The 22,882-nt window shown below is 51.4% G+C and overlaps 2 protein-coding genes across 7 annotated transcripts in view; one reads left to right on the forward strand and one right to left on the reverse strand.

The window, feature by feature from the left end:
* PASK (PAS domain containing serine/threonine kinase) overlaps positions 1-16,565 on the reverse strand; it is a 48,688-nt gene extending 32,123 nt beyond the window's left edge. Inside the window, exons 1-9 of one of the 3 annotated variants that reach the window (XM_063648217.1) lie at positions 15,656-15,667; positions 11,988-12,165; positions 9,125-9,362; positions 6,796-7,028; positions 6,186-6,356; positions 4,955-5,095; positions 4,254-4,388; positions 3,297-3,557; positions 2,158-2,326 (exon numbers count right to left, since the gene is read on the reverse strand). In XM_063648217.1, coding sequence (XP_063504287.1) covers positions 2,158-2,326; positions 3,297-3,557; positions 4,254-4,388; positions 4,955-5,095; positions 6,186-6,356; positions 6,796-7,028; positions 9,125-9,320 — 1,306 coding nt within the window. In that variant the 5' untranslated portion in view covers positions 9,321-9,362; positions 11,988-12,165; positions 15,656-15,667. Of the gene's footprint in view, positions 1-2,157; positions 2,327-3,296; positions 3,558-4,253; positions 4,389-4,954; positions 5,096-6,185; positions 6,357-6,795; positions 7,029-9,124; positions 9,363-11,987; positions 12,166-15,655; positions 15,816-16,319 lie in introns of those variants that run through there. The other 2 variants (XM_054477246.2, XM_054477245.2) reach the window with 2 other exon arrangements.
* Positions 15,664-22,882, forward strand: part of PPP1R7 (protein phosphatase 1 regulatory subunit 7) — a 34,850-nt gene continuing 27,631 nt past the window's right edge. The window contains exons 1-2 of one of the 4 annotated variants that reach the window (XM_054477249.2): positions 15,664-15,950; positions 19,728-19,856. In XM_054477249.2, coding sequence (XP_054333224.1) covers positions 15,947-15,950; positions 19,728-19,856 — 133 coding nt within the window. In that variant the 5' untranslated portion in view covers positions 15,664-15,946. Of the gene's footprint in view, positions 15,951-16,500; positions 16,790-19,727; positions 19,857-22,882 lie in introns of those variants that run through there. The other 3 variants (XM_063648219.1, XM_054477248.2, XM_054477250.1) reach the window with 3 other exon arrangements.

The following is a 22,882-nucleotide window of genomic DNA, read 5'->3' on the forward strand; positions in this document are numbered from 1 at the left end:
TTTGGGAGGCTGAGGCGGGCAGATCACCTGAGGTTAGGAGTTCGAGACCAGCCTGACCAACATGGAGAAACCCCGTCTCTACTAAAAACACAAAATTAGCCGGGCATGGTAGTACATCCTTGTAATCCCAGCTACTCGGAAGGCTGGGACAGGAGAATCACTTGAACCCAGGAGGCAGAAGTTGCAGTGAGACGAGATGGTGCCACTGCACTCCGGCCTCAGCAACAAGAGCAAAACTCTGTCCCAAAAAAAAAAAGGACGACCCTGGGAAGAACTCTAGCCCCAAGCCGAGAGAAGTCTGCTCTGTGACCAGGACAGTTGGCTGGTTCGGCATAACTTCTCCAAGAGGCATTTTTGACAGTAACTAGCAAAAGCGTTCATTCCCTGAATCCAGAAGTTCCACTTCTAAGAATTCATCCTAAGGAAACGATGCGAGAGTAACAGAAATGTTGTGATCCCCTCTCCCGACCACCAAATATCCGACAAAGAGCATGTACTAAACACACAGGCATGCACACACACGTCAGAATTTGGAATTCTGGAAAAAGGGGAAGGGGAATATAATCAGTGCCAGAGGAAAAAGCTTGTATAAAGGACAGACTGGGATAGAAAAATCCAGATACGATGAAGGGAACCACATACTAAGGAAAGCCGGGATTGTAAGGAGAACCAACAGCCTAACAAAGTATCTTTTAAAACAAATGTTACAATCCAGCTTCTAACGCCCCAGGCAAGACCCTGTGGGGAAGGAGGCCAGGCGCCTGTGCCAAAGAACTCACATGAAGCCCAGAAAGCTAGAGTGTCTGACGGTAAATGTTTATCTCACCAGGCCGGTCAGTCTCGTGAAGCTGTAGTTTTCCTCAGTGACTGTATTAAATCCACTTTCGCACTCATTCAATACCCGAGTGACCGCATGCAGGACAACCTCGCAAGCCAGCACCTGCTGACCCGCCTGGCCCCACCACTATGCAGAGCCCCGAGGTGGCTATGCTTTCTGCCAGCACTGGCATCTCTCTCATGCCCACTGTGTCCTTCCATAGAACAGAGACCCCCGACCCGACACCCCTGCCACACCATCACCTGGACCCTTGGGCCCCAGCCTGCCCCAGGAACTCCAGAACCACACCCAGTGAGCCCACGCTCCAGGTGGGCAGAGCTCCTGGAGGCAGAGTCCCGGAGTCCCCACCAGGGCAGAGCCAGGGACAGGGCGCACCCCCACCCCATGCTTGTCAACAAAAGAGTGAGCACTGTGGAAGCAGCCAAGGGCCTACTCCTTACCAGGAGCTCAGGCGTGGGCCCTGCCAGGACATCAGCGGGTTCCACTGCCCCTCATTGCTCCCAGCCAGAGTGGGTCCCTCGGGACAGGAGGCAGTGTGCTCACCCTGTCTTCACAAGCCACACACCTAAGACTGTGCATATGAAAGGGACTCGGAGTATTTGTTGAAATAATTTAAAATGTTAAATTAAAACTATGTGGGATAAACATAATTAAACCAGGAAATACTGGTAGAACATTCAATTTAGGAATTGCAGTCAACCCTCAGTACACTCAGAGGATGGGTTCCAGGACCCCCAGAATGCCAAAATCCGAGCACCCTCAAGTCCCACAGCCCACCCGTGGAACGCAGGTGCATGGAAGGTCAGCCCTCCACATACGCCAACTGCACCTCCCACCAATACTGGATTTCTGAGGTTGAAAAGAATCCGTGTATAAGTGGACCCTCCAATGTCAAACCCAGTTGTTCAAGGGTCAGCGGTAATCCGATATGCTACATGGATTCACTTAAACTACATGAAGCTATATAAGTTTACTTAGAAAAGACAAGACTGTCAGTTAGCTGTGTCTCGGATATTAAGACTGTCAGTTAGCTGTGTCTCGGATGCTGTGTCTCGGATATTATGGGCACAGGTGATGCAGTCTTGGGGGATTTCTATTCTTCTTCTGTATGCTCATACGTTTATAAGAATAACATGTCACAGCCCCGAGACAGAGAGGAACATCAAACCAGAAAACAGTCACCACCTACTCTGCCCCCCACCACCCGAGCCTCTGGAGGGACAGTAGCTCCTGCTCTTCCCAGCCCTGTCTCAGAGGCACGGGGCTGTCTGGGGATCAGCAGCTGCAGGCGCATTCAGGAGGAGGAGGACGTGTCTTACCCTGGGCCCCCTCAGCTGGGTCCTGGCCCTGCCAAGGGTCCAAGGTTCTCTCCCCACACCCACTCTCATCGCCGACGTCCAGGCAGCTGGCCAGGTCTGGGAGCTGTAATGAGCTGTCATACACAAGGTCCATGTAGCTGTAGAAACCAGGAATCAGGAAAGTGATATTCTAGAAAACAAAGCAGGGACATTTCAGAACCTGGAGGATCCACGCTGACCCACTGGACCGTCCCCCTGGGGGAGGAATGAACACAAGGAGAGCCAGTCCCTGAGAGTTCACCCTCAAGGTCAGGAAAGGCCTCCAGCCAAATGCCCTTCGACGCACCTGAAGCCCCTCGGATGCTCCACATGTGATTCATGATTTTTCCCCTTTTCTTAAGAAAAAGGTAAAAACACACTCTGCGGCAAGTTACAGCGACATCGACACATCTTTGGAGCACACATCTGGCCTTTGGCCCCATGTTTAGATGGATCTGGGAGCCTGTGTCTGCAAGCCTCGCTTCCTGCGGCTCACTGGTGGCCGCAACAGTGACATGCACCCAGGACAGAAGGACTGTGGGGCCTTCCTCCCAGGCCAGGAGCTGCTCTGACAGATGCTTCCTCTGAACCTGTGTGTGGCCCCCTCACCGGGACACTGCCCATAGCTGTAATGCCGGAAACTGCTCTAACCTCACAGAGGGCACAAGTGTCCGTGCCCCCAAAATCCCTGCAAGGTCACAACGCCCTCAGCTCCTGTGGGAACCCCTCATCCAGGAAGAACGCTAACTGCTTTTTAACTAACTTAAATTTAACTTAACTACAATTCAGCTTAGTTACTTTTCAGTATTTCTACTAGGATGAGAAATGAACCCCCGCAGTTGTGTCGTAAACCCTGGTCCATCAGTCAGACCAGATCTCTCAGGGATTCGAGGCACAGCGGTCCTCTCCCTCCGACAGTGGTTGCTGGGGAAGGGTGGAGAGGAAGGAACTTGGCAGCCGTGAGCAGGGACCTCCCTCCCTGGACCCGAGGTCCCTCCTGGGTAAAGGAGCGAGCTGGAGAGCTTGCTGGGCACGAGGCCTGTGCCACATGCAAGCCCGCACTGCAGAGCACAGCAGCTTCCTCCCAGGGAATGGGAGCCAGGCGCCCAGGGCAGCCCCACCTTGCCCAGGAGCTCGGTCTTTCCGTAACCAAACAGCGTCAGCGCGAAGCTGTGGTTGATGCCGTGGATGGTCCCATCCGGCAGGAGGGTGATGAGGCCGCTGATGGTGCAGAACACCCAGACGGATGCCCGGTAGCCCCTCACAGGGGCCGCCTCACCGGTGGTCGCCTCCTCACTGCTGGGTTGGGATTTCAGCTTTAAGCTCAGAGGGAAGGTGGTACCGTCCCTGGCTCTTCCAACAGACCTCTGAATCTTGAGATTCTGAAAGAAAGGCTTGTCATTTGGCTCACATTTCACGTGTTTCACGTGGACAGAGCACTGAGTCTGTGCTGCGTCCGACCCGACTTCTACCCCACATGTCATCAGGGAAGGTCCCCAGGACATCTCACGCCCACACTGCTCTGCCTTCCCTCTCCTCCCGGGCCCGCCTGGCCCAGGAAAGAGCCCTTCTGTGGGTGGGGAGGATTCAGTGTCCAGAGCCGCCCCAGGCACAGCGACCCTAGGGCAAGTGAGACACCCCAATGAGGGGCCGGGCACCAGCAGGGAGGGAGGGAGGGAGGACTGTGGGGCTCAGGCTCCGGGCTCAGCCACGCCACTGGCAACTGTGCCATCCTTGCTCTGGCCCCAGGATACTGGCCCCACAGGCTGCACTGCACCAGCTGCGCATCTGTGGATGTGTTCTCCCACCCCTCTCAGCCTTGGGCAATGTCCCAGCATCCACCTCTGTGGGTGGCCCAGCTCCAGGAAGAAGACTCAGGGGACAAGAGTGGTCAGCTGGGAGACCACATAGGCTCCGGCCCTTGGTCAAGGCCTCAGCGCACAGGAAGCTCAAAACTGAGCACGTCCCACCCCTAAGGCCACCCTTGCCTTCAGAAACCCTTGGTCTGTGTCTCAAGTTATGGATTCAGAGCTAAGAACTCCACCCCATCACACAGTGCGGGAGGTCAGGAGCCCTACCTTTGGGATGTGCTGGCCAGAAGGAGGGAGCTGCACAGAAGGGATCAGGTCTGTGATGTGCTGCCCAGCCACGTCCTCCCCAGACATGTACCCGTGAAGATGAGCAAAGAGACTGTCGCATGACGTGATGGTGCCCTGGAGGAAAAGCCCAGTGCTTATCATAAAAGTTTCTTGCGCTCCAGCTGTAAATTTAACTAAGCTTCAGTATTTTCAAGCCAAAAGCAAGACCCCAACATGACTTCTCCATCGGAAGTGCAAGAGACATATACACATGAATCTGGTAAGAGCATCATCATCTGTCTCCTTCTACTGGAGATGTACCTAAATTGCGGGCCTTCTTGTTCTTCAGGAGCCTGGCCCACACCACAGCTCATTAATAACATCCCAGTTCACATATGAGGGCTGTCTCTAATGCCAGCCACTATTCTGGGGGTTTTACATATATTATCTCATTTAAATGTTGAAACAATCTTATGAGGAGTTATGATTATGCCCCAGTTCACAGGTGAGGAACTGAAGTATGGGAGGTTTGTTCCCTGCCCAAGCACACAGAATCAGCGAGGGCACCACTGGGCAGACCCTCCAGGCTCCTCATCCTCTCTTTCTTCTCAAAGGAATGAGACAGGGACCAGCACTTGCTGAAGAGGAGAATGACGCCGGCTCCAGTATCCATGAGACATGAGGCAAAGCTACACACTCACATCGCTCTGGAAAGCGACCCAGGTCGAGACCCTCTCCACAGGCTCCAGGACCACCACGCAGCATAGGCGGTGCTCCTGCTGCATCCTCTTCATCCACACAGACACTGGAATCTTCTCCCCACTACGGCTGATGATGTCCACCTGTGGACACAGACAGGTTCACACCTGCATGCCGTGGACCCAAAAGACCAGTTTGGGTGGGGCACCCGCCTCCAGGAGGCCCAAACTCCAGGCACTGCAACGTTTTCAACTTCTGCTTACCTGACTTTCATTTCAGAAATTTACCAAAGCACAAACAAGATTTCTGATACTGAACATTAAAATCTCCAAGTGCAAGTTTTATCAAGAGAGTAGATTTCATTCTCAGTTCATGGTAATATTGCAGGGTGAAAAAGGCAGTATCTGTCATCTCTTAAAGAAACAGACACCAACACATGGTGAATATCTTAAGTTTTTTTCTTCTTAGTAGTCAGTTTCTTGAACCAGTGATTTTCTGATACAATTGGTCCTAAGCCTGTGACATCAGTTCAGTTCAAGCAATGGGGTCCCCTGTGTGAAAGCCACACACTAGGTGGGAAACAGGCAACCTGGAGGATTCAGATGACTACTAGAGCCTCAGATCACACCCCAACCTCCACTGCCCTCCAGCGCTGCTCCCCCAGTGTCCGACCGGCTGATGAGGGGAAACCCTACAATCAGCCATGCCTTGGGCTTTTTCCATGCCTTGGGCTCGGTCCTCCACATCCAACTCAGCTCACCTGTCAACGTCCAGGTTGGACACATGGCACAGGTGAAAGAATCAACACTGTCTAGGGAAACGCTTCCAGGCCCACACCCCTGCCCACTCCCACAAACACCAAACAGAATGTAAAAATCAATAGACAATAAAACCATATTACTCTTGAGCATCTGATGTGGTGCCCGGCAGGACTGCAAAACATTAGTGAAGTTACAGCCCTCAGACAAAGCAAGGCCATCCACGACACCCCCCGGGAGTCCAGCCACAGCCACAGTGTCCGTTCCTGTGATGATTCGTTTTTAAAGGGCCCCCACCCCCACTGCAGCTGAAGTGGGGAAACAGCACCTGGGAAGACATTTTCAGCTGAAGAAGCTGAGATGTCCTGGTGCCACCCAACCCCCAGCAGAGCTCCTGGTGGGGAACACCGAGCTGTTCCTGCCATACACTGCTGGTCTTGAGGCCAGACTGAGCGCTGCACCCGCATCCACTCACCACCGTGCCGAACACCACCGCAGCGTGGCCGTCAGCCTCCATGTGCTCCTCGCTGAGGGCCTCCACCACGTCGGAATCTGATCTCAGAAAGAACTGCATGAGCTTCTGGCCAATCAGGTCCTGGCTGCTGTACCCCAGGAGCCTGCAAGCTTTGTCGTTAGCAACCAGGATCTGAGGAATCACAAAGAGGAGCAAGGATGCAGACATCCCCAGCAGCTCCACCAGCTGCCCAGAACAGCCCAGGAGGACCATTGAGAAGCCAGCCTTTTCCTGACAGACAGGGTCTCACTCTGTTGCCCAGGCTGGAGTGCAGTGGCGCAATCAGAGCTCACCGCAGCCTTGAACTCCTGGGCTCAAGTGATCCTCCTGCCTCAGCCTCCCTGGTAGCTGGGACTACAGGTGTGTGCCACCACACCTGGCTAATTTCTTTGTAGAGATGGGATCTTGCTATGTTGCCCAGGCTGGTCTTGAACTCCTGGGCTCAAGCAAACTTCCCACCTCCCAAAGTGCCCAAATGTTTTTCTAATTGCATTAAAACACACAAATCCCAGGTTTAAGGCACAAACCCCAAATCCACATCTACACAGCTAGATCTAAGAGAAGCAAATACCTCTGTGGTCTTGGCATCCACCGTGAAGATGGCCTTGTTAGGGTTGCACACAGGGGCTGGAAGCAGAGGTGAGGACCACCCTGAGGACAGTCCCCGCAGCAGGGAGCAGCAGGACACACTGCCTCGGGGCCCGAACGGGTCCGTGTGCTCGGGGGCAGCAGGGCAGTGCAGTTTACTTGTACAAATACTCTGGGCAGCCAGTGATGATAGACAGTAGGAGCTCCATCTGTCTTCTGAAAAGAGAAGCGAAGCAAAGCTTTAGACTTCACACAGCTGCCAGAGTCCACCTTCTGAAACAGGCAAAGCACACAGCCCTTGCCCTCAACTCCTGCAAAAAGATCCAAGGATTAAGTCAGTCTGCACAGCTAACGCACACTCTCATCGCGTGTCTGAACGTGGTCCCCAGAATCCACTTAGGCAACCACCAGGTCCACTCAGAAGCACGAACAGCACAAGATCAACACTTCTGTGTCTAAATTACACTCAAAGCCAGGCGTGCCTATAATCCCAGCTCTTTGGAAGGCTGAGGCAGGAAGGTTGCTTGAGTTCAGGAGTTCAAGACCAGCCTGGACAACTCAGCGAGACCCTGTCCCTACTAAAAATAAAATTTTTAAAAATCAGTTGGGTATGGTGGTGTGCCCCTGCAGCCCCATCTACTCAGGAGGCTAAGGCAGGAAGATTGCCTGAGCCTAGGAGTTTGAGACTGCAGCGAGCTATGACTGCGCCACTGCACTCCAGCCTGAGCAACAGAGTCAGACCTTGTCTCAAAAAACAAAAAAGCTTAATGACACTCAAAGGTTCCTTCCTTCCCACCTTCTGTCCTCTGTCAGTCATTCCAAGACCCCATGGCCACTCTGGCGGCTGCCCCGTCACTTACTCCTCGGAAGCGTCCTACTATTCAAGAGCTCCTTGTGCAGCTTTCTCACTCTTGGCAACGCCTCCAATGGCTCCCAAAACCCTCAGCCCAGTCATTCCTCAGGCCTCACCCTCCTCCCACACCACCCTCCTCGGGCACCTGGGCTCCCCCACCTCCCACCCTCTCACCTCTCAGTGACCCCGGCTCCATCTCACCCATTCCTCGGTAGCTTTAAATACATCTAACTAGAAATGCACTGAAGACTCCCACACTCGCACCTCCAGCCCGGACCTCCCACGGCCCACTCGCCCTCTTCCCCATCTCGGGAGACACCAAATGCATTCTTCCAGTGCTCAAAACCAAGCACTCAAGACCTGGCCCTTCCATTTCTCTCCCATCCCCTCCCCTCCATGTCCTTCAGCCAGGACCTCTGACCTTCTCAGTGAGTGGCCTGACCCCGACCATTCTCTGAGGCTGGAAACCACGTGGCCATCCAGCCACTCTCTGGCCCCTCCTCTTCCCCAGACAGCAGTCATCAAGCGCAGCTCCTCCTTATGTCTCAAGGCCCTGTGCCTCCAGCTCCCACCCCTGCTCCTCATGCAGCCACCAGAATGATGCTCCAAGAAAGGAACACACCTGTCGACACCCACTGAGAACATTCCTGATCAGCGCCTGGGTGAAGCCCACTCCCAAGGGCACTGTGTGCCTCCCAGCCCAGCCCTCCCTGCAGTATCCTGGGTGCTCTCCACAGGGCCCTCCGCTCTACACCCTCAGACACCCCAGTGCACAAGCTCAGCTCCAACACCCTCCTACTCCAGTGTTGAAGTGCTCCTCGGCCTGGAGACCAGACCCCCAGACACCATTTCCCGCAGCTCTGTGCCCCACTTCCCCATTTTCGAGGTCTACCCCAACTTCAAGAACACAGCCTGCTGTTTCCCCAAGTGCCTCCATCAGACAGCCCCTCAAAGGCAAGTGATGCTTTCTTCCTCACCATGGCGCAGACCTTTAGGGTGCCTGGACATAGGAGGCACCAGCAGACTCTGGACATAGGAGGCACCAACAGACTTCTGCCCCATGATTCTTGGTCCACCAGCTAAACCGCATTTAGCTCAGTAAATGCATGAGCAAAGCTGCATTTCCCTAAGTAAAATCGCCTAACCTAGAACAGCGTTCTCACACACTCTGATGTAAGAAATAACATTTCGCTGTAACTTGACCCTGAAATGCGAAGGTGAGTTCCACCTGCTGCCTGAAAAGAAGCGCCAGCTGCCTGGGAATCACAGCAGAGCAAAAGCAGCAGGAGGGTCCTGCCGGAGTCATCTGCCAGCGCAAGCCGAGCGCCTAAACCATGAACTTTTCTCTGCAGGAATAGAGTGACTTCAATCCCTGGTGAGAGGGTTTCCATGAGAACACAGAGCAACTCCACATTTGTATTTCCGCACGCTAAGGCCTGCAGTGGTCGAAGGTCATTACCGGAGAGCGCTGTCCTGCTCTGGCAGAGTCTGGAAAGCCCATTCCTTCTGCTCAAATGTCTGTGGGCTGAGGAAAACGACCTGCTGGGCTCAGCAGTGGTCTGTGCAGCTGGGCCCTCTGCTGGCACTGGCAAGGGGAGGCTCTGGGAAAGGCATCTCTGGTCCTCTTCAAAGGCTGTTAAGCCCCCGTCCTCCATGGCAAGAAGGGAGGCCAACTGCCAAGCTTCCACCTCTAACAACTAGAAAACAACGTGAAGCTGATTAACATCTGCAATGCAAAAACATAAAGACAGTTTAACCAACTAATTCATAATGCTGAGTTCAGCTCGGCCCCAAAAGACATACACCACCAACTGCCATCCTGGGTCAGAACCTGCGATGGGAGAACGGTCCGCCCAAAGTGGTGCTAAAAGAAGCTCTTTCCGGGCCGGGCGCGGTGGCTCATGCCTGTCATCCCAGCACTTTGGGAGGCTGAGGCGGGCGGATCACGAGGTCAGGAGATCGAGACCATCCTGACTAACACTGTGAAACTCTGTCTCCACTAAAAATACAAAAAATTAGCCAGGCGTGGTGGCAGGTGCCTGTAGTCCCAGCTACTCGGGAGGCTGAAGCAGGAGAATGGTGTGAACTGGGGAGGCAGAGCTTATAGTGAGCCGAGATCACACCACTGCACTCCAGCCTGGGCGATAGAGCAAGACTCCATCTCAAAAAAAAAAGAAGCTCTTTCCAAGAAAAATACATAGGAAGATAAGGGAAAGAGGGAAGGAGAGAGAGAGGAAAACAAAGAACAGGGTGAGAAGGAGCCGTGAGAGAAGGCAGGGACTGCAGGTACACACCAGCTGAAAATACTTCCAGGTCATGATGAACCCATCAGCGTGTGGGGGCTGCACCGCTTTCCCCGAAACAGTGAGTCCTGACCATCCGACCAGCTGCGCACAGAATCATCTGGGTGCTGCTAACAAGTGAGGTCACAGGGGCCATGGCCAAGAGGCCATGTCTCCCAGAGACAGGCCTGCCACCAGAGATTTGTATTTCTAGCTTTTCTCTTATACATGATTCAAATGCTGACACGGCGTAGAAATACAGGAAAATCTCACATACTCTTCACTGAGTTCCCTCTCATGGTGACATCTTACAGGAGAGTGTCACAGCCAGGAAACTGACTTGATACCATCCATCAGCCTCGTCCAGATTTCAAGGCATTTACCTGCATGTGTGCGTGTGTGTCCATGCGTGTGTGTGTGCATGCACATGTTCACGTGAGCATGTGTGTGTGCGCATGTGAGCATGTGTTCCATGCAGTCTTGTCACATGTATACATTCATGGGACCACCCTGCAGAGTGGAGATACTGAAGAGTTCCATCCTGCATATTGGCAAGCACTTGAAACACAAGTACACATTTACCAATACCCTGTCCTCATGGCCAAACTCAACAAAAAGAGCCCTGAAAGCAAGAAGATTTCCCCTACTGGCAGGAAGCCCTCACCTGGTCATCCAGGCTTTAGATAAACAGCAAGAGGAGGCTGTGGCCAATACCAGAACCATGGCCGGAGTTTCTCCCACGAAATGAGGAGACCCTGGGGCCAAGGCAAGCCCAACCAGACCCCATATCCCCTCTTCTGGACCACCTTCTGGGTATCCAGAACCCCAGAGTTCCCAACCAAAGGGTCTGGTGCCCACTTCTAAGACATACACAGGCCTCTTTCCACCCAGGTCCTTCCACACTGGCACACCTAGACCCGTGAACTGGCTGAGGAGCAGCCTTCCAGGAATAGCGAGCTTGGACAAGCCAGCAGGGTGCCCACACGAGGCCCTTTCAAGACAAGGCAGGCCTGCGGTGGAGAGGAAAGGGGAGGTGGCCCTCCCAACATCACCTCTTCCAATATGGAACTCCAAGGAGTCTCCCCTCCTTGCCTTATCCTAGCATCTGGTGGCTACTGGCCATCTTTGGTGTTCTTGACCTGTGGCTGCGTCACTCCAGCCTCTGCCTTCGCCATCACAGAGCTTCTCCCTGTTTTTTTTGTTTTGTTTTGTTTTGTTTTTGAGATGGAGTCTTGCTCTGTCGCCCAGGCTAGAGTGCAGTGGTGCGATTTCGGCTCACTGCAACCTCCGCCTCCCAGGTTCATACCATTCTCCTGCCTCAGCCTCCCGAGTAGCTGGGACTACAGGCACTCGCCACCAGGACTGGCTAATTTTTGGTATTTTTAGTAGAGTCAGGGTTTCACCGTGTTAGCCAAAATGGTCTCGGTCTCCTGACCTCGTGATCCGCCCACCTCAGCCTCCCAAAGTGCTGGGATTACAGGCGTGAGCCACCGTGCCCAGCCGACTTCTCCCTGTTTGTATGTGTCTTCACATGGCCATCTTTTTTTTTTAACTAGGAGATGAGGTCTCACTATGGTGCCCAGGGCATAAAAGATCTGATCTGTGGAAGTCAAAACACTAAACTTTTTAGTCAGGCAGGCCTCGTGGCCTGCACCTATAGTCCGAGCCACTCTAGAGGCTAAGGCAGGAGAATTGCTTGAGCCCAGGGAGATGGAGGCCAGCCTAGGCAACAAAGCGAGACCTGTCAAACCAAATAAAATATAAAATAAAATCACTAAGTTTTTAGAAGAAAAGAGGCTATCTGTAAGACTTTGGGGTAGGGAAAGTTTTCTTAAACAAGGCACAGAAAACTCTAGTTATAAAATAAGATTAATAAATTTAACATTAAAATTGAGAACACATCACACCTATAATCCCAGCACTTTGGGAGGCCGAGGCAGGCAGATCACGAGGTCAAGAGATCAAGACCATCCTGACCAACATGGTGAAGCCCCATGTCTACTAAAAATACAAAAATTAGCTGGGCATGGTGGCACACACCTGTAGTCCCAGCTACTCGGGAGGCAGAGGCAGGAGAATCGCTTGAACCTGGGAGGTGGAGGTTGCAATGAGCCGAGATGACGCCACTGCACTCCAGCCTGGCGACACAACCTGGGAGGTGGAGGTTGCAATCAGCTGAGATCACACCACTGCACTCCAGCCTGGCGACACAGCGAGACTCCGTCCCCCAAAAAAAAAAAAATTGAGAACACAGGTTCACAAAGAATACCATAAAGAAAATGAAAGAACGAGCCACAATTTGGGAGAAGATATTTGCCACATACATAACCAACAGAAAATTAATATCCAGAATAGCTTTAAAAGACCAACTATTTAGAATTTAAGCATTTTTAAAAGACACATGGCCCAATAGAAAAATGTCAAGAAATAGGAACAAGCGTTTTACAGGAGAGGACATTCTAATCATGATAATGTTATACCTACCAAGTCAGTAAAAATTAAGAATCTAGTAATACCCAATGTCAAAAAGGATTTGGATCAACAGGAACTCTTAATACATTAATATAATCTCTTCAGAAAACAATTCAAGTCAAACATTTGTCTATATGGATACAGCACTTTCCACTTAGATTTATATTCCAGAGAAATTCTTGCACACAGATAAGACACCAGAATGTTCGGGACAGTATGGTTCTCAATGGCAAAGACAGGCAGAAAAAAGGGAGAGAAGAAAGGGAGGGAGTGAGGGAGAGAGAGGAAAAAAGGAAATGAAACCCAAACACTCTTCAAGAAGAAGACAGATTTTAAATTCTGGTATATTCATACCACTAATTACAGCAGTGAAAACAAATGAACTACACACAAGGGTGAATCTTAGCTATATACGAGTGAAAAAAATCAAGTTATGGAAGACAATCAGCAGGAGGATTCCTTTGTCATGAAATAATCTAAATAAGTAGTTCAGGGAAACACACCTATGTGATTAAACTACTTCGTAAATAAGAGACTGGTAAATCTAAATTTCAGGCAGGTGGTTCCCTCTGGGTCAGGCAGGTGCAAGAGCGGGGAAGAGGCACAAGGGCACAGGTCCCCTGATTTCCTAATTTGGGTGATGGGTTCAAATGCATTCACTCTGCTGGTACAATTCACGACTAACACTGCCTTTATTCTTTTGTATGAATAAACTGATACAGCCAAAAAATTCAGAGACATTCACACACAAACCCAGCCTAGGACCCCAGAAGGCAAAGGCTCTGCAAACTTGCAGATGTGTAGGAAGCTAGAAAGAAATTACATATAGGGTTTGGGGTTCGAGTGTGCAGCTTTCCTACAAGCAGCAACAATGAATGGGACCTTTAGTCACAGGTTTACATCTCCTTCTCTAAGCACCCAAATGCACTAATTATTGCTATAATAAATAACAATGACATGATTATAGTGTGAGGCAGTTTTTTCTACTTTTAGAATCAACCTATAGACAAAGCTCAGGACACTTAATTATAGCTTCAGAATACATTGTAAATGTTGTAAAACCTTACTTTCTTAAAAAAGTAACATAACTCTTCAGAATACATTGTTAGAAAACCTTAATTCCTAAAAAATATAACTCTTCAGACTGCAATGTCAATGTTACAAAACTATTTTAAAAAATAATATGCCCAGTACTTTGGGGGGCCAGGCAGATTACTTGAGCCCAGGAGTTCGAGATCAGCCTGGGCAACATAGGGAGACCCCATCTCTACCAAAAAAAAAAAAAAATTAAAAATTAGCAAGGTGTGGTGGCACATGCTGGTAGTCCCAGCTGCTTGGGAGGTTGAGGTGGGAGAATCGCTTCAGCCCAGGAGGCGGAGGCTGCAGTGAGAGGACACGGCACCACTGCACTCCAGCCTGAGCCACAGAGCAAGACCCTGTCTCAAAAAATAAAATAATAAAAAAGTAATATAACTATTCAGAATATATTGTAAATGTTACAGAAGTTTCTTTGTAAAAGTAACTAACATGAGATGGAAAGGGGGAAAAAAGCAAAGGGAGGGTAAGGGCACGCAATTTTTTGTCCTTCATGGGAGAAAGTAAATAAATACCAACTAAAGTTGTGGAAGTTTAATTAGGTTACTGAGAGTTACAAGCCTATCCAGAAGGGAAACTGATGGGACCCTCTGCGGGAGCGGGAGGACAGCAGGAAAGATGCATCCTTTTTCCCGCTGTGCCTCCTGGGCGTCTGAGGTCCACGTGGGCCAGTTTGTCACTGAACAGCATAGGCCCCTCGAGCCTCCCGTGCACTCCACAGCCACAGCCTGGCCTCAAGAAATAACAGAGCCTGGCTTCACATGACTTTAGATCACTAAATTTTGACTCAGATGTTAACCAGAAATGCCTGCACGTCCAGGCCCAGATTTTTAAAACTGTCTTTTGTATCCACTGTGAGCTGCAGACACGGGAACCCAAACCCAGCAGACAGCACCTAATGGTACCACCGAGTAACCATATTCCCATTGCTAGTTTTGATTCCAGAAGACACAAGTGACCCCACCTCAGACCAAACAGAAGGACAGCTTTGCAGGGAGCATCTCGGTGAACTTCTAGAAGCAACTGTCTCCCTCCCACCAGAACATAAGCTAAGAAGCAAACAGCTCCCATTGCTGTCAGCACAGCTGTACAACAAAAAGGAGAACCAGTTTCAGGATGAGGCCAACAAGGTGAACAGTGCCCCAGAACACAGCAAGGATGTCAGTCCTGGAGGAGGCACCTGCAGAGCCGAGCCCTTCCAAGCAGAGTGAAGAAGTCTTTAAGAGGCAAAGACTCCCAGAGAGGAGTTCAGTACCCAGAAGAGTAGGTGGACGTGGGCCTGGAGGGGCCAAGCATGAGCCCAGAGCCTCCTATGCCTGCCCAAAGTCTTAATTTTATCCCCAAAATGAATTTTAAGGATTCAATGCTTAGGAGTAACATGGCCAGATACGCATTTTACAAAGACTACTCCAGGGACCATGTCGGTGCAAGGCTGGAAAGCAGGAGAAAGGCTACAGTAATCCAGGCAAGAAATTATAAAGTCTTAAATTAAGGTAGCAGCAGAAAGATGAAGAGAAGGAACCCCTAAGAGAAAAATCGACATCGAATGGTACTGAGATGCGGAAGGTAAGGACGAGAAAAGCCTCAAGACGGCAGCGCAGGCCCCTGCCGTACTCTGGGAAAGAAAAATTCGTGAAAAGATTAAGGCTCAAGTCCAGGTCTTTGCCGTAACCACGAGCGCGGGCGGCGCGCGCCCCCCACCCCCCGGCGCCGGCTGAGCCCGCAGAGACCCACACGCCCAGCGCGGGAGGGTGGCGGGATCCGGGCTGGTTCTCCTGGAGTTCGCCCCGCAGGGCGGGCTGCGGTGAAGAGAGCGCACAGTCCCGAGGCGACCCGAGGCGTGGGGCCTCGGCGCCCGCCGGGCAGGCTACACTGAAAGGCACCCCGAAGACGCTGGGGGCGCGGGGCCCAGGGCCAACGGCCGCAACCCCGCCGCGATCTGGACACGGAAAGGACGCGGGCTCAGCGGTGCGCGAAGGGCGAAGGGCGAAGGGCGCAGGGGCGGGAGACCCGGGGTCGGGCTCGTCTAAGGGCCGGGCGGCGGATCCTCCTGGGCCAGGGGCGCGGAGCCGCGCAGGCCCCACAACCGCCCTCGGGAGATTGCGGAACCCGGTCAGCTCTCCCGAGCGCAGGTATCTCACCTGGGCAGGCGAGGGTCACGGTAAGCCGGTTACACACCGCGGAAGGGAGCCTCTCCGCGCTTTTATCGCACCGACCAATCGCACAGCGACTCGCACCGATTGACAAGCTCCACAGACCAACCACTTGCGCGTACGGGCGGGACTAAGCTAGCCAGAGGCCAGAAGCCCGCGCTAACGGTTGCTAGGGACGCACCGAACACCCACTACGGCGCTTCGGAGGAGCCAAAGGAATAATGGGCGCCTCCGCCCCCGGGCTGGGCAGATGCGGTTTCCTCCCGACTCGCGATCAAAATGGGTGAGTAGCACAGAGCTCGCCTCTTGGAGCCCTCTTTCTGAAGGCGGAGGACGCGGAGCGGCTCGCTCATGGGCCGTGTGGCTCCGCAGGGTAGACGAAGGCTGCAGCGTCCGCACTGGGCTGGGAACGGCTTGCAAGGGGAGCCCGGCTGGCGCCCCGGAGCCAGCCAGCTGGCTGGCGGCCCCACCAGCGCAAGTGCCCCGCACCTGCCCGCCTGCTCTGAGCGTCAAGAGAAGGCGGCATTTCGCATGGGTAAAATCCGCGCGGGGACGCCAGGAGAACGTTGTTGCTCTTGCCGTTCGGCCCATTGTACAGACGCAGCCAGCGAGGCTCGCAGAGGTCAGGGATGCACGTAGGACTCGCCCGCACCTTGCAGCCACGGAAAGATCCGCCTGGCCCGGGGCCTCTCCACGCCTCCGAGGTCGAGACAGTGACATAAGTCAACTCTCGAGCCCAGGGCGTCTCTCCACTCTGCCTAGACTTCCACTCCGTCTGCCTGCAGCTACGGCTCTGTGCGTCCCGCTTCGACTCCCTCTGCTTTCCTTCCCAGCTTCTCGCCTCCAGACTGTTCCGGCTCCGCTGCCTGAAATTACCTGCCCCGGGGGAGGCGCGGCGGGCGGCCTCATGACGGAACTACAACTCCCATGAGGCGCTGGGCCCACGCAGGCGCGCCGCGGCTGAAGTCGCCGCGCCGGAATCCCATTGGCTAGGCCGGCTCTGAGGCGGGAGCCCTGATTGGCTGAGGGGTCTGAGGCGACAGATTCCGGAAAGGGGAAGAGCAGCCAACATGGCGGCGGAACGCGGCGCGGGGCAGCAACAGTCGCAGGAGATGATGGAGGGTGAGCGGCCCCTGCGGGCGGCGGCCCAAGGGCCCAGCGGGCGGGGGGAGCTGCGGGCTGGAACTGCTCCGTGCCTGAGAGAAACTCCACGTCCTGCCTCTGGCCGCCGCCGCGCGGCCCCCTGACAGCTGACAGCCGACAGCCGGACCCGGGGGAGCGGGGGAGGCTCTGGACCTCGGGGGAGCCCCGGCCCGGGGGCGGCAGCGGCCGGGAAGGACCCAGAGCTAGGGGGAGAGCGGCGGCGCGAGGCCAGGCCGGGGGTGGGGCTGACTGGGACGCGGTGGCTCCATTCAGTCCAGTTGGAGCCTCGCCCCGAGCCTCTGAGATTGACGGGCGGGGGAGCCTCCTCGGTCAGCTGACGAGGAAACTGAGGCGCTGGGATCTACCAGAGTCTGCTCCTTGGTTCACGTGGTGAGGGTGGAGAAGGGTCTTCTCTTGAAATCGAGTGGACTGTTGGGAAGGGGTAACAAGGAACCAGAAGATTGAGTTACACAAGGTGATACCTGTTTTCAAAGCTGTCATAGTTTCAAAAAGTCTTAAATTCAACTTTCTTCCTCCTCATTCACTTTGTTGGAAAAAAACCACATGCATGTATGTATATGTTATACGTACACATGTATTTATATATAATTTTCTACATATCTGTAGGTACAGTCATATACGTGCGTGTACAGTATGTGTATAAACATGCGTGCACACACCCACTTAGCAGCTGGGGAATCAGTTGTGTCATCAAGTGCTTAAGTGCTTTTGGGTCCCATGGTTTGGTGAGGGGTACAGACCTCCCAGAAGAGCAGTCACTGCCTCATGTGAAAGTGGTAGGGAAGAGGAATGTGGAGCTGGGGAAGGAGGGCGGGTGCAGAAGGAAGGGCTGACATGTTTGGGAGTGGTGACAGCTGCAGAAGCAGGGCTAGCTCTGAGCTGGATCCTGAAGAATAACTCGAAGGCAACGAGGTTGGGGATAGGGTGAGGGAAAAGAGCAAGAATCACTCAAGACGAAGAAAACTGCGGTCAAAGGGTGTGGAGGAGAGTTTGACCAAATCATATGTGATGGGGATGGGGGCGGTAGTGTTAAGGGTCTTGGACTTCATACCCTTTGAGTCTTTTTAAGTAAGAAGTGCCTCTTCATATCCTCCCACTACCTCTTCAGCCGTTTCCATGTCTTGGTAAATGACAAATATAAAAGCCCGGCTTTTGTCTCTGTCCCACTCCCACCCATGTCCTATTAGTCAAGGAGCTCTGACTTTTACTTTTAAAAGTATCTCCAAATCTCCAATACATCCTCCATTCCCATTGCCAGTATCTTAACTCAGACCTTCGTCATCTCTAGGCTAGATTGATTGTCCCTGTTCACCAGCCCGTCATCCCCAGTACACCAAAGTCATTTTCTTACATGCAGATCCACTGTCCCATGTTCCAGACCCTCTCTGCTGCCTTCAGGCTTCACTTTGGCCAACCTTCATAAGCCTTTCCTAACCTCACACCACTCCTCCTCTTACTGGGGTTTTTGCGCCAGATTGTCATGCAGTAGAACTTTCTCTCCCTGAGCCTGGACCACCAAGTGACCTGTGCCTGGTGGTGACTACTTTGTTAAATATCTACTGCATTTCATGCACGTGCTAACTGCTCTTGTGCCTTTTCTAATTTAACCGTGACAGCAGCTTGCTGAGGCATAGGTTCTATACTAGCTCCCTTCCACAGACTAGGAGATTGAGGCTTTCAAATGGAAACAATTTGCCAAAGCTGCATCTCTAGCAGCAAGATGCAAACTCAGGAAGAGCATTCCAGAAATACTTTTGGACTCAAAGATCAGATTTGGATTTTAGAATTAGATCAGACTCTCTGGCAGTGGAGAATAGGTTAAGCAGGGCAAGACAAGTCACAGAGACGAGTTAGGAGGCAGGGCAGGAGCCCAGGCTGCAGCTAAGAAGTAACAGCCACCGTCATTGTAGGGGGTGGGGAAGAAGAGATGGATTTGGAGGTTTTGGAGGTGGGTTTTATAAGGACTTGTTTTATACAGCAATCCTTTCTTGAGTTTTACTTTGCTAGGCTGAGCAGGAAGTACAAAGATGAAATTGAACTTTTTCCTGCAAAGAGCACATCTCTTTGTAGAGAAACCATACTCAGGAAAGAGTATTTTCAGTACGGTTGATGGTTCCAAGTAATGTGTTAGTGCCTCATGTTTTCCAGACAGACTTCCAAAAGAGGTCATGAGTAAAGTTATAAAAAAGAAAAATGATTTGACAACCTTACCAAAGAATTTTCACCCGACACATTGAATTGCCTTATTCTTTAATTCAAAAAATATTTATGAACCTTTAAAAGCCTTAAGTTGCTAACACTCTGTCCAGTGTCCAGTGTAAAAGCTCATTTCACACCAGTGAGCTTTCTGTGGGCGGTCAGCACTATTGGCTGTATTCTCCTTTTCCTTAGTGATCCTCCCTGCCCACAGTCTGATTTGAGTTAGTCTTGATTTCTTTCAGAATGTGGGCCTGTGAACTTGGCTGGTTTTCTTAGCCAGATGAATAATAGAGCGTGGATGGAGGTATGTGGCAGAAGGGTCACAGTGGTGATCACCCAGCCCAAAAGTGAAAGGCACTCAGGAGGTGCTTCACTACCTGGTTCCATTAGTGGATTTAATCACAGGTGATCCAAGGCTTTCAGAACACTGGGCAGTTCTTCACAAGCTCCTTGAGGGCAGAAGTAGTGTGTTCCTCACCTAAGTATCCATGTGGGCTCCACACTCTGCTCCCCATTCTCCCCACAGCCATATGCCTCAAGTGGTGCTGGGACATGGGAGACACTCAAATGTTCGTTGAACTGGATTCAACAAACATGTTTAAATGAAATCCTTTTGACTTACAACTGGGTGTTTATTTTATGTTCCTCAAAGTCCCGTAAAGTGGATGTGAATTCTCATTGACCTGTGTGGTTTCAGTTGACAGGCGGGTCGAGTCCGAAGAATCCGGCGATGAAGAAGGGAAGAAACACAGCAGTGGCATCGTGGCCGACCTCAGTGAACAGAGCCTGAAGGATGGGGAGGAGCGGGGGGAGGAGGACCCAGAAGGTACCAGGCCCAGCTCCCTTGGGGACAGCTGCTGGTTGGGGGATGTGGGTTGTGCTGCACATGGTCTGGCCCTGGGTGTGGGTGCTGTGTCGGTCTGGAGAAGGACTGCTGTGCTCCTTAGGGGCCCTCAGTGGCCCAGAGCAGGTGGATATGCTCTTTGAGGTGCTCCCTCAGCAGGCTGACTCACTGATGGCATTTGCAAAAAGGATGTGGTTTTTTCCAATTCCACTGAAGGCAAATCCTAGCACGAATATTGGTACTAGTATGCCGTCTGAGACAGAACCACGACGTTGTTGGCCAGGCGCAGTGGCTCATGCCTGTAATCCCAGCACTTTGGGAGGCCGAGGCGGGTGGATCACGAGGTCAGGAGATCAAGCCCATCTTGGCCAACGTGGTGAAACCCTGTCTCTACAAAAAATACAAAAATTAGCCGGGCGTGGCAGCGAGTGCCTGTAATCCCAGTTACTCAGGAGGCTGAGGCAGGAGAATCACTTGCACCCAGGAGGTGGAGGTTGCAGTGAGCCAAGAACGCACCACTGCACTCCAGCCTGGGTGACAGAGGGATACTCCTTCTCAAAAAAAAAAAAAAAGGAAAAAAAAAAAGAACCGCAATATTGTTTTATTAACCATATGTTTAGGAAATGAGATTCGAAATAAATGTTATGGCTGACTGCTATGTTTCTAAGTCCTACCGTAGCAGTAGAAACCTTTAATCTCTGAGAGAAATTATTTCTGAGTCTTGCCTTACCATTTTTACAGGCCTGAGGATTGACTTCTAAAGTGCCTAGATGTGGCCAGGCATGATGGCTCACGCCTGTAATCCTAGCACTTTGGGAGGCCAAGGCGGGTGGATCACTAGGGGTCAGGAGTTCGAGACCAGCCTGGCCAACATGGTGAAATCCTGTCTCTACTAAAAATACAAAAAAAAAAGAAAAATTAGCCAGGCATGGTGGTGTGCGCCTGTAGTCCCAGCTACTCAGGAGGCTGAGGCAGGAGAATCACTTGAACCAGGGAGGCAGAGGTTGCAGTCAGCTGAGATCACACCACTGCACTCCAGCCGGGGCGATAGAATGAGACTCCATCTCAAAAAAAAGAAAAAAAAAAAAAAGTTTCTGAACAGTATGCATGCATGTATGTACTTTCACCTGCTAAAGAAAGAAAACACATCAGACAGGCTGAGTCTGTCCAAACAGCAGGTTTAAGAAGGATCTATACATTTTGTGTTTTCTAGATTTGTATACAGTATATGAATAATCATGCATCCCTTATAAAAATGAAAATAAATTTATAAAGAAACAAACCTAATTTTTAAAATAACATTGTGCTCTCTGTGCCAGCAAAGATGATTGGTAACTATGGCAACCTACTTTTAAGTCACAAGGAGATTACCACAAAAGTACCAGTCACATTCACTTTGGAACTTTGGGGCTGATGTTCTGGAAGTGACGTGGGTGGAATAAAGTGCATGGGAGTGATAGATGGAAGCTTCCGTTATCGCCAACTTAATCAGCAACAGCGGAGCGGTAGGAGCCCCCGCTATCCTCAGATGGGTGCTGCTGAGACATTGGGTGTTTCTGGAGGACTTGAGAGTTGGCAGAGCAAGCCCTGTATGCTTTCTTTCCCTGGCTCACTATAGCACAGGCTAATGATGTTGTCATCATGTTCTGTAAGTACACCAGTGTGGTAATGCGTTATAGATGAGGCAAATGAGACTCTCTGCAGCTTGTCCAAGGGCACACGGCTACAAGGCAGACCAGCTGGCCTGGCCTGGAAAAGTCCAAGTTTTTTTCTTCGAGATGATTAGCTGATTATGAATTTTCTGGGAATATGCATTTCTAGCCCTTAGAGGAGCCAAGACTTGCTCCTACCTTTGTTTATTTAAGTCTTAAATTCAATTAAAACAAATTTAATCATGTCAACTGTTACCTTCTACCTATTTTCCTTAAATTATTTTTAAAATATGATGAATATATAATACACTCAGAAGGGCATTCTAGGCTGGAAACCTTGTTTCAGAGGTTAGCTGACATTTTGAGTGGTGAGCAGCCAGCCATGCTGGATGTATTACAAACAAGACCCCTTAAAGCCATGTGACCATGTGTCCTGAGGAGCCTGGCACAGCCCGTTTCTGCCTGCTGGACCAGCATAACTGTGCCCTTCTGCTCTCAAAGGGTCCTGGTTTGGACTACATGACCTGGGCGCCCTGCCTTAATTGTAGCGCTTCTTCCAGTGCAACTTCCTGAGCTTATGAACGGTGACTTGACACTGTCTTTTGAGGTGATTTGTATCTATCTCTTGGTTTTGCCCAGTTCCTTTTATTTAATTCTTAGGTTGGTATCCTTTACAGTTGTGGATAAACTATAGTAAACTTTTTTTTTTTTTTAACTAACCGCAGTTGATGGTTATAGAAAAGGCATAGTGGAAAAACAGTGAAGTGAATGCAGCCATGTGGGATCATTACTTTGTTAAGCTGGTCTGATGTCAAATGCTCCTCTCAGAGGCCTCCAGGTGAGGTGAGGAGCCAGCCCTTGGCATGTGGTGCAGGGCTGTGTGAGCTCACTCCCCTGCAGAAGCAAGTGCACGTTTGCTCTAGGAAGAGCCGCAGTAAGAGCGCTGACAGCCCTGTAAGGTAGTGACAGTGACAATCTGCTTACAGGAGAAAGAACATCCTATGGGTATAATTCACAGAATCCAGACTGGGAGAAGCACTACAAGACAAACAGCTTGTTTTCCTGCAACAGAAAACTGCAAGGGGAAAAAAGAAATTTAAGAAAAATGCTGAGCTGGGTGCAGTGGCTCGTGCCTATAATCCTGGCACTTTGGGCGGCCAAGGTGGGAGGATCACTTGAGGCTAGGAGTTCCAGACCAGCCTGGGCAACATAGCGAGACCCTGATTGTACAAAACATGGTTTTAAAAAATTAGCAGGCATGGTGGCACACACCTGTAGTCTCAGCTTCCTGGGAGCTTAAGACAAGGATTGCTTGAGCCCACAAGTTCAAGGCTGCAGTGAGCTATGATCACACCA

The sequence above is a fragment of the Pongo pygmaeus genome, chromosome 11 (genome assembly GCF_028885625.2).
Source record: "Pongo pygmaeus isolate AG05252 chromosome 11, NHGRI_mPonPyg2-v2.0_pri, whole genome shotgun sequence".
In the NCBI taxonomy this organism is placed as follows: domain Eukaryota; kingdom Metazoa; phylum Chordata; class Mammalia; order Primates; family Hominidae; genus Pongo; species Pongo pygmaeus.